This window comes from Salmo salar, chromosome 11, assembly GCF_965601325.2.
Source record: "Salmo salar chromosome 11, fSalSal1, whole genome shotgun sequence".
Lineage (NCBI taxonomy): Eukaryota > Metazoa > Chordata > Actinopteri > Salmoniformes > Salmonidae > Salmo > Salmo salar.
In genome coordinates this window covers 33,858,275-33,870,000 of record NC_138301.1, presented here as the reverse complement: position 1 = coordinate 33,870,000, position 11,726 = coordinate 33,858,275, and the positions used below count along the sequence as shown (strand labels likewise).

General features: G+C 42.7%; 1 protein-coding gene across 1 annotated transcript in view; it reads left to right on the top strand.

Annotated features, from left to right (window-relative positions):
• The window catches only part of slc24a5 (solute carrier family 24 member 5), a 37,732-nt gene extending 26,012 nt beyond the window's left edge, over nt 1–11,720 (top strand). The window contains exons 7-9 of the mRNA XM_082957542.1: nt 245–451; nt 8,661–8,762; nt 10,385–11,720. Coding sequence (XP_082813668.1) covers nt 245–451; nt 8,661–8,762; nt 10,385–10,707 — 632 coding nt within the window. The 3' untranslated portion in view covers nt 10,708–11,720. The remainder of the gene's footprint in view (nt 1–244; nt 452–8,660; nt 8,763–10,384) is intronic.
• Nucleotides 11,721–11,726: the final 6 nt, after the last annotated feature.

The window sequence follows — 11,726 nt, the reverse complement described above, 5'->3', positions numbered from 1 at the left end:
TGGCTTCTACATAAAATGTCACAATTTGTGTGAGAACTTATTCAAGTAAATCACACCTGTGTGTTTCATATGAGAACAGGGATTGACACCCCTTGTGTTTTCTCTCTGTGTGTGTGTGTGTGTGTGTGTGTGTGTGTGTGTGTGTGTGTGTGTGTGTGTGTGTGTGTGTGTGTGTGTGCGTGCGTGCGTGCGTGCGTGCGTGCGTGCGTGCGTGTGTGTGTGTATGTCTGTGTGTGTGTTCCAGACCACAAGAGTGTGTTCTCGATGCCAGAGAACGACCTGAAGCGAATCCTGTGGGTGCTGTCCCTCCCGGCCATCGTGATTCTCTACCTGACGATTCCAGACTGCAGGAGACGGTTCTGGAAAAAATGGTTCATGTTCACCTTCTTTATGTCCGCTGTCTGGATCTCAGCCTTCACATACGTACTGGTCTGGATGGTCACTATCGTAGGTAAATATATATATATATATATATACACTACCGTTCAAAAGTTTGGGGTCACTTAGAAATGTCCTTGTTTTCGAAAGAAAAGCACATTTTTGGTCCATTAAAATAACATCAAATTGATCAGAAATACAGTGTAGACATTGTTAAGGTTGTAAATGACTATTGTAGCTGGAAAGGGCAGAGTTTTTATGGAATATCTACATAGGCGTACAGAGGCCCATTACCAGTAACCATCACTCCTGTGATCCAATGGCACGTTGTGTTAGCTAATCCAAGTTTATCATTTTAAAAGGCTAATTGATCATTAGAAAACCCTTTTGCTATTATGTTAGCACAGCTGAAAACTGGCCTTAAGACTAGTTGAGTATCTGGAGCATCAGGAGCATCATTTTGAGCCGATTACAGGCTCAAAATGTCCAGAAACAAATAACTTTTTTCTGAAACTTGTCAGTCTATTCTTGTTCTGAGAAATGAAGGCTATTCCATGCGAGAAATTGCCAATAAACTGAAGATCTCATACAACGCTGTGTACTACTCCCTTCACAGAACAGTGCAAACTGGCTCTAAGTTCCTCTGTCTAGTGTCTGTGTTCTTTTGCCCATCTTAATCTTTTCTTTTTATTGGCCAGTCTGATATATAGCTTTTTCTTTGCAACTCTGCCTAGAAGGCCAGCATCCCGGAGTCACTGTTCACTGTTAACATTGAGACTGATGTTGTGTCGTACTATTTAATGAAGCTGCCATTTTATGTTACAGCCTTACTCTAAAATGTATAACATTTTTGTTTAATCCTCAGCAATCTACACACAATACCCCATAATGACAAAGCTAAAACAGTTGGTTTTTTTAGCAAATGTATAAAAAATAAAAACAGAAATACCTTATTTACATAGGTATTCAGACCCTTTGCTATAAGACTCGAAATGGAGCTCAGGTGCATCCTGTTTCCATTGATCACAGTGGTAAATTCAATTGATTGGACATGATTTGGAAAGGCAAACACCTGTCTATATAAGGTCCCACAGTTGACAGTACATGTCAGAGCAAAAACCAAGCCATGAGGTCAAAGGAATTGTCTGTAGAGCTCCGAGACAGGATTGTGTTGAGGCACAGATCTGGGGAAGGGTACCAAAAAATTTCTGCAGCATTGAAGGTCCTCAAGAACACAGTGGCCTCCATTATTCTTAAATGTAAGAAGTTTGGAACCATCAAGACTCTTCCTAGAGCTGGCTGCCTGGCCAAAACGAGCAATCGGGGAGAAGGGCCTTGGTCTGTGAGGTGCTCTAGAGTTCCTCTGTGGAGATGGGAGAACCTTCCAGAAGGACAACCATCTCTGCAGCACTCCACCAATCAGGCCTTTATGCTAGAGTGGCCAGAAGGAAGCCACTCCTCAATAAAAGGCTCATGACAGCCCGCTTGGAGTTTGCCAAGAGGCACCTAAAGACTCTCAGACCATGAGAAACAAGATTCTCTGGTCTGATGAAACCAAGATTGAACTCTTTGGCCTGAAGGCCAAGTGTCACGTCTGGAGGAAACCTGGCACCATCCCTACGGTGAAGCATGGTGGTGGCAACATCATGCTGTGGGGGTGTTTTTCAGCGGCAGGGACTGGGAGACTAGTCAGGAGTGAGGCAAAGATAAATGGAGCAAAGTACAGAGAGATACTTGATGAAAACCTGCTCCAGAGCGCTCAGGACCTCAGACTAGGGCAAAGGTTCACCTTCCAACAGGACAATGACCCTAAGCACACAGCCAAGACAACGCAGGAGTGACTTTGGGACAAGTCAAATGTCCTTGAGTGGCCTTGTCAGAGCCCGGACTTGAACCTGATCGAACATCTCTGGAGAGACCTGAAAATAGCTGTGCAGCAACGCTCCCTGTCCAACCTGACAGAGCTTGAGAGGATCTGCAGAGAAGAATGGGAGAAACTCCCCAAATACATGTGTGCCAACCTTGTAGCGTCATACCCAAGAAGACAAGGCTGTATTCGCTTCCAAAGGTGCTTCAACAAAGTACTGAGTAAAGGGTCTGAATACTTATGTAAATATGATATTTCAGTTTTAAATTTTGTATAAATTAGCAAACATTTCTAAAAACCAGTTTTTGCTTTGTCATTATGGGGTATTGTGTGTAGATTGATGAGGGGGAAAAACGATTCAATACATTTTTGAATAATGCTGCAACCTAACAAAATGTTGATAAAGTTAAGGGGTCTGAATACTTTCCCAAGGCACTGTATATAGTATATATATATATATATATATATATATATATATATATATATAAACACTGGTCTGAAGGGTCACTATTGTAAGTAAATATATCCTTATTGGTCAGGATGGTCACTAGGTAAGTAAATATATCCTTATTGGTCTGGATGGTCACTAGGTAAGTCAGGCTCCTCTACATCAGTTTTACCATTGTATGAAGTCAGATAGAGTGACGATTCCCTCTCTTCATTGTCTGGTTAAGGGATGAGTTTTGCGTAGGAGTGACGCCACCTGTCGGAAAACAATGTCATTTTTATCAATGCTTTTCACAATATATCCTCAATACACAATACATCATTCCTCAATATATTGCCTTAGGCCCTGTGTACACTCAGGTTGTACAACTGATGTACAGTACATTTGACACAATGTTTGAGTTGTCTGAACCGTTCTTGTGTCTCCACAACAATTGTGTAATTATTTCTGTGCAAATGTGTTGTACCTTAGTGGTATAACTTGTGTGTGTATGAGGTCTAAGTGCCTGCTTCCAGACTGCAGGTGTTATTGAGCAAAACATTTGCAGGTTTTACATGAAAAGAAGGAATCACATTAGTTTAAACCCTTTTCATGTTACTCAATCAGAGTTAAGGAAGTCCAAACGAGGAGGTTTAGAAAGTGTATGAGAACATGTCAGATGTTATAGTTGAGTCACATGCTGATTCCTGGGATTCCAGAGCAGAGCTGGGTCCTACAGGCTTAGTGGAGCTCCAATGGTCCGGTGGCCAGACACTAGCCAAGCCAGCACCGGGATTACACATACACGCACACACGCATCGATACACACACGTGAACGCATGCACACATGCAGATGCATGCAAATGAAGGCACACAAACGCAGGTACACTTAAACACATTAAACACAGACGCAGGTACACTTAAACACATTAAACACAGACACAGGTACACTTAAACACATTAAACACAAACGCAGGTACACTTAAACACATTAAACACAAACGCAGGTACACTTAAACACATTAAACACAGACACAGGTACACTTAAACACATTAAACACAGACACAGGTACACTTAAACACATTAAACACAGACACAGGTACACTTAAACACATTAAACACAAACGCAGGTACACTTAAACACATTAAACACAAACGCAGGTACACTTAAACACATTAAACACAGACACAGGTACACTTAAACACATTAAACACAGACACAGGTACACTTAAACACATTAAACACAGACACAGGTACACTTAAACACATTAAACACAGACACAGGTACACTTAAACACATTAAACACAGACACAGGTACACTTAAACACATTAAACACAGACGCAGGTACACTTAAACACATTAAACACAGACACAGGTACACTTAAACACATTAAACACAGACACAGGTACACTTAAACACATTAAACACAGACACAGGTACACTTAAACACATTAAACACAGACACAGGTACACTTAAACACATTAAACACAAACGCAGGTACACTTAAACACATTAAACACAGACACAGGTACACTTAAACACATTAAACACAGACACAGGTACACTTAAACACATTAAACACAGACACAGGTACACTTAAACACATTAAACACAGACACAGGTACACTTAAACACATTAAACACAGACACAGGTACACTTAAACACATTAAACACAGACACAGGTACACTTAAACACATTAAACACAGACACAGGTACACTTAAACACATTAAACACAGACACAGGTACACTTAAACACATTAAACACAGACACAGGTACACTTAAACACATTAAACACAGACACAGGTACACTTAAACACATTAAACACAGACGCAGGTACACTTAAACACATTAAACACAGACGCAGGTACACTTAAACACATTAAACACAGACACAGGTACACTTAAACACATTAAACACAGACGCAGGTACACTTAAACACATTAAACACAGACACAGGTACACTTAAACACATTAAACACAGACACAGGTACACTTAAACACATTAAACACAAACGCAGGTACACTTAAACACATTAAACACAGACACAGGTACACTTAAACACATTAAACACAAACGCAGGTACACTTAAACACATTAAACACAAACGCAGGTACACTTAAACACATTAAACACAGACACAGGTACACTTAAACACATTAAACACAGACGCAGGTACACTTAAACACATTAAACACAGACACAGGTACACTTAAACACATTAAACACAAACGCAGGTACACTTAAACACATTAAACACAAACGCAGGTACACTTAAACACATTAAACACAGACACAGGTACACTTAAACACATTAAACACAGACACAGGTACACTTAAACACATTAAACACAGACACAGGTACACTTAAACACATTAAACACAGACGCAGGTACACTTAAACACATTAAACACAGACACAGGTACACTTAAACACATTAAACACAAACGCAGGTACACTTAAACACATTAAACACAGACACAGGTACACTTAAACACATTAAACACAGACACAGGTACACTTAAACACATTAAACACAGACACAGGTACACTTAAACACATTAAACACAAACGCAGGTACACTTAAACACATTAAACACAGACGCAGGTACACTTAAACACATTAAACACAAACGCAGGTACACTTAAACACATTAAACACAGACACAGGTACACTTAAACACATTAAACACAGACACAGGTACACTTAAACACATTAAACACAGACACAGGTACACTTAAACACATTAAACACAAACGCAGGTACACTTAAACACATTAAACACAGACACAGGTACACTTAAACACATTAAACACAGACACAGGTACACTTAAACACATTAAACACAGACACAGGTACACTTAAACACATTAAACACAGACACAGGTACACTTAAACACATTAAACACAGACACAGGTACACTTAAACACATTAAACACAGACACAGGTACACTTAAACACATTAAACACAGACATGGACAGACGCACGTACACACACAACATGCACACATCCACAACACGTGCACACACACACACACACAGACGCACACACACACACACAGACGCACACACACAGCAGTCGGATTACCGCCTCCTTCACCTCACACACTGCATGGCTGCCAGGAGACGTCATGTGAGCTTCGGGTGGGAGTAGCCTCTAGGCACAGATCTAGGATCATCTATCCCCAAGCTTTACCATTACAGAGAAAACACAAAGAACTGACCTTACATCAGCGTTGAGGACTGATGTTGTCATGTGACGTTGGTAGACATGAGAGTATAATGGGATTATTATGTTTTAACCTTCAGAACAGCTCACATGAGACAGAGAGAGAGAGAGCGAGAGAGAGAGAGAGCGAGAGAGAGAGAGAGAGGGAGGGAGGAGGGGGATAGAAAGAGGGAGATGGGGGAGAGAAAAAGAAGAGAGAGGGATGGGGAGAGAGAGGCAGAGCAAAAGAGATGGCCTTATGGGGAAGAGAGAGAGAGAGGGAGCGATAAAGAGAAACCAAGAAAGAGAGGGGGGATAGCAGAGAGAAAATAAAGAGTTCAACAATGGGGGCATTTGTGTGTATTTTCCTGTGGTGTTTCTCTGTTGTCTGAACTTTGTAATGTGACCAGTAAGACTTGGGATTTGTGAGGAGGTACAGGGGGGAAAGATGAAAGAAGGGATGGAGGGAGGGATGAGAGAGTGATGGGCTCCCGAGTGGCGCAGCGGTCTAAGGCACTGCATCTCAGTGCTACAGGCGTCACTACAGACCCTGGTTTGATTCCAAGCTGTATTACAACCGGCCGTGATTGGGAGTCCCATAGGGCAGCGCACAATTGGCCCAGCGTTGTCTGGGTTAGGGTTTGGACGGGGTAGGCGTCATTATTAATAAGAATTTGTTATTGACTGACTTGCCTAGTTAAATAAAGGTAAAATAAAATAAAATGGGGAAGGGACTCCTTTAAAGTAGTGTTTCTAAACCATTTTGCACTGTTGTCCACCTGAAACCTTTCTTATTGTGTTTCCTGTGTTATATCTACCTCCATCCTGTGTGTTATCTCTACCTGTATCCTGTGTGTTATATATACCTGTATCCTGTGTGTTATATATACCTGTATCCTGTGTGTTATATATACCTGTATCCTGTGTGTTATCTCTACCTGTATCCTGTGTGTTATCTCTACCTGTATCCTGTGTGTTATCTCTACCTGTATCATGTGTGTTATCTCTACCTGTATCCTGTGTGTTATATATACCTGTATCCTGTGTGTTATATATACCTGTATCCTGTGTGTTATCGCTACCTGTATCCTGTGTGTTTTCGCTACCTGTATCCTGTGTGTTATATATACCTGTATCCTGTGTGTTATATCTACCTGCATCCTGTGTGTTATATCTACCTGTATCCTGTGTGTTATATCTACCTGTATCCTGTGTGTTATATCTACCTGTATCCTGTGTGTTATCGCTACCTGTATCCTGTGTGTTATCGCTACCTGTATCCTGTGTGTTATCGCTACCTGTATCCTTTGTGTTATATATACCTGTATCCTGTGTGTTATATATACCTGTATCCTGTGTGTTATGTCTACCTGTATCCTGTGTGTTATATCTACCTGCATCCTGTGTGTTATCGCTACCTGTATCCTGTGTGTTATATATACATGTATCCTGTGTGTTATCGCTACCTGTATCCTGTGTGTTTTATATACCTGTATCCTGTGTGTTATATCTACCTGTATCCTGTGTGTTATCGCTACCTGTATCCTGTGTGTTTTATATACCTGTATCCTGTGTGTTATATCTACCTGTATCCTGTGTGTTTTATATACCTGTATCCTGTGTGTTATATCTACCTGTATCCTGTGTGTTATATATACCTGTATCCTGTGTGTTATATATACCTGTATCCTGTGTGTTATATCTACCTGTATCCTGTGTGTTTTATCTACCTGTATCCTGTGTGTTATATCTACCTGTATCCTGTGTGTTATATATACCTGTATCCTGTGTGTTATATATACCTGTATCATGTGTGTTTTATCTACCTGTATCCTGTGTGTTATCTCTACCTGTATCCTGTGTGTTATATATACCTGTATCCTGTGTGTTTTATCTACCTGTATCCTGTGTGTTTTATCTACCTGTATCCTGTGTGTTTTATCTACCTGTATCCTGTGTGTTATATATACCTGTATCCTGTGTGTTTTATCTACCTGTATCCTGTGTGTTTTATCTACCTGTATCCTGTGTGTTTTATCTACCTGTATCAAGTGTGTTTTATCTACCTGCATCATGTGTAATTTATCTACCTGTGCTCTCTATGTTAGGATAGACCCTGGGTGTCCCAGATACAGTGATGGGCCTGACTGTGATGTATGACTTATCTGACCCTGTGTTGTATCTGACCCTGTGTTGTATCTGACCCTGTGTTGTGTTCTATCTGACCCTGTGTTGTGTTCTATCTGACCCAGTGTTGTGTTCTATCTGACCCAGTGTTGTATCTGACCCTGTGTTGTGTTCTATCTGACCCTGTGTTGTGTTCTATCTGACCCAGTGTTGTGTTCTATCTGACCCAGTGTTGTGTTCTATCTGACCCAGTGTTGTGTTCTATCTGACCCTGTGTTGTATCTGACCCTGTGTTGTGTTCTATCTGACCCTGTGTTGTATCTGACCCTGTGTTGTGTTCTATCTGACCCTGTGTTGTGTTCTATCTGACCCTGTGTTGTGTTCTATCTGACCCAGTGTTGTGCTCTATCTGACCCTGTGTTGTGTTCTATCTGACCCTGTGGTATGTCTGAGATGAACCAGGAGAGACTCTGGGTATCCCAGACACAATGATGGGCCTGACTCTATGTCCTGTGTATCTGACTGTGTGTTCTCTGTGTTGTATGTAACAGGAGAGACTCTGGGTATCCCAGACACAGTGATGGGCCTGACTCTATGTCCTGTGTATCTGACTGTGTGTTCTCTGTGTTGTATGTAACAGGAGAGACTCTGGGAATCCCAGACACAGTGATGGGCCTGACTCTGTTAGCTGCAGGGACCAGTATACCAGACACAGTGGCTAGTGTCATGGTCGCTAGAGAAGGTAACTACTACTGTAGCTTCATTTCTGATCCTTTCTGACCTTTAAGTCCCCCTGAGATACATCTATTTTCCAGGACAGTAGATACATACAGACATATTACTTCAGAGCGAAATAGAGCCTACAGCTGCAACTTATTCCACTTGATGTCCCCCTTATCATAATCGTTCAAGTCATACTTAAGTCCCATCTCTCTCTTACACTATATACACAAAGTATGTGGACACCCCGTTGCTGACAGGTGTATAAAATCGAGCACACCGCCATGCAATCTCCATAGACAAACATTGGCAGTAGAATGGCCCGTACTAAAGAGCTCAATGACTTTCAACATGGCACCGTCATAGGATGCCACCTTTCCAACAAGTCAGTTCGTAAAATTTCTGCCCTGTTAGAGCTGCCCTGGTCAACTGTAAGTGCTGTTATTGCGAAGTGGAATGTCTATGAGCAACAACGGCTCAGCCACGATGTGGTGAGCCACATAAGCTCACAGAACTGGACCGCCGAGTGCTGAAGCGCCTAGTAAAAATTGTCTGTCCTCGGTTGCAACACTTACTACTGAGTTCCAAACTGCCTCTGGAAGCAATGTCAGCACAATAACTGTTCATCGGGAGCTTCATGAAATGGGTTTCCATGGCCGAGCAGCTGCACACAAGCCTAAGATCACCATGCATAATGCCAAGCGTTGGCTGGAGTGGTGTAAAGCTCGCCGCAATTGGACTCTGGAGCAGTGGAAACGCTTTCTCTGGAGTGATGAATTACGCTTCACCAGTTGGCAGTCCGACGGACAAACCTGGGTTTGGCGGATACCAGGAGAACGCTACCTGCCAGAATGCATAGTGCCAACTGTAAAGTTTGGTGGAGGAGGAATAATGGTCTGGGCTGTTTTTCATGGTTCGGGCTAGGCCCCTTAGTTCCAGTGAAAGGAAATCGTAACGCTACGTCATACAACGACATTCTAGACGATTCTGTGCTTCCAACTTTGTGGCAACAGTTTGTGGAAGGCACTTTCCTGTTTCATCATGACAATGGCCCATGCACAAAGCGAGGTCCATACAGAAATGTTTGGTCAAGATCAGTGTGGAAGAACCTGACTGGCCTGCACAGAGCCCTGACCTCAACCCAATAGAACACCTTTGGGATGAATGGGAATGCCGACTGCGAGCCAAGCCTAATTGCCCAACATCAGTGTCCAACCTCATTAATGCTCGTTGTTGAATGGAAGCAAGTCCCTGCAGCAATGTTCCAACATCTAGTGGAAAGCCTTCCCAGAAGAGTGGAGGCTGTTATAGCAGAAAAGGGGGGACCAACTCCATACTAATGCCTGACGAGCAGGTGTCCAAATACTTTTGGTCATGTAGTGTAGGTAAAACAGACATGTACGACATAGTGTTATATGTCATTTTACTTGTCCCCTCTCCTCCCTTCGCTCCTCCACTCTCTCCTCCCCTCTCTCTCCTCCCTTCACTCCTCTCTCTCCTCCCCTCTCTCCTCCCTTCACTCCTCTCTCTCCTCCCTTCACTCCTCTCTCCTCCCTTCACTCCTCTCTCTCCTCCCCTCTCTCCTCCTCTCTCTCCTCCCCCCACTTCCTCCTCTCTCTCCTCCCCTCTCTTGCTCTGTTCCAGGTAAAGCCGACATGGCCATGTCCAACATCGTGGGTTCTAATGTGTTTGACATGCTGTGTCTGGGTCTTCCCTGGTTCATTAAGACAGTGTTTGTGGACACTGTCAACCCTGTGGAAGTCAACAGCACCGGTCTGGTTTTCATCTCCGCCACCCTCCTCCTCTCCATCGTCTTTCTCTTCGTGGCGGTCCATATAAACGGCTGGAAGCTGGACTGGAAGCTGGGGATCGTCTCTCTGTTCTGCTATGTTGTTTTTGCCACTCTGGCCATCCTCTACGAACTGGGCATCATAGGGAACAACCCTGTCAGACTGTGCGGCGACTGATACACTGATAAACACACAGAGACGTACAATAACACACACGGTAGCACACACAGCGCTGCTGCAGGCCGCACTCATCAGACTGTGTAGTGGCTGAGTGCCAGAGATGGAGTCCACACTGCAGCCCTTCCCAGAACCAGACCACCCAGAACCAACCTCTTGACACTCAGACCATTTATACAGAACCCAGATACAGGGCCCAGATTCAGAGTCTCAGATTTAGAGTACTGATATAGGATCAGGTCCACCCTGTCCATGTCCTCTTATTCATTATGATCTAAATCAGTGGTATTGGAAGTCGGGTCGCGACCCCACTAGCAGTTGGGTTTGTGGACAGATTAGGAGTGTTGGATCACCAAATTCAAATACATTTAAAAAAAATAATAATTACAAAAAAATAACAGTTCAAATTATTGTATGGGACACTATACAAACATTTTTAAGATAATTTGAAAAATAAAATTGTATTGAGTAAATGTATTTATTGGTTTCGATAAGAGATGAAAATACAATACATTTAAGGTTATTTGCTGATGTATTGGTGGAGTCGCGAGAATATTGTGAAAAAAATTGGGTCCCCGCTGAAAAAGTTTGAATACCACTGATCTAAACTGGTCCGAGACCAATACTCCCACTGACACACTTTATGAATACAGGCCCAGGACTGGGTGCCAAGACCAGGATCCAAGATAAAGGCTACATCTCAAATGACACCTTTCCCCAACTTATGTCTCTGGCCAAAAGCAGTGCACTTAAATGTATGTAGGGCAGGGGTATTCAACTCTTACCCTATGAGGTCTGGAGCCTGCTAGTTTTCTGTTCTACCTGATTATTAATTGCAGCCATGCCTAAATGAGTTCCTGATTAGAAAAAATGCAGTGGATCTGGCTTCAATGTCCAGAGATGAGTTTGACGGTGCAGGGTGTGATTTGAGATGCAGCCCCATGCAGACTCCATACTACCTGTGAGAATGACCAAGCAACAATGCCTTTCACCTCTGACCTCTAACTTGGGAAATAAAG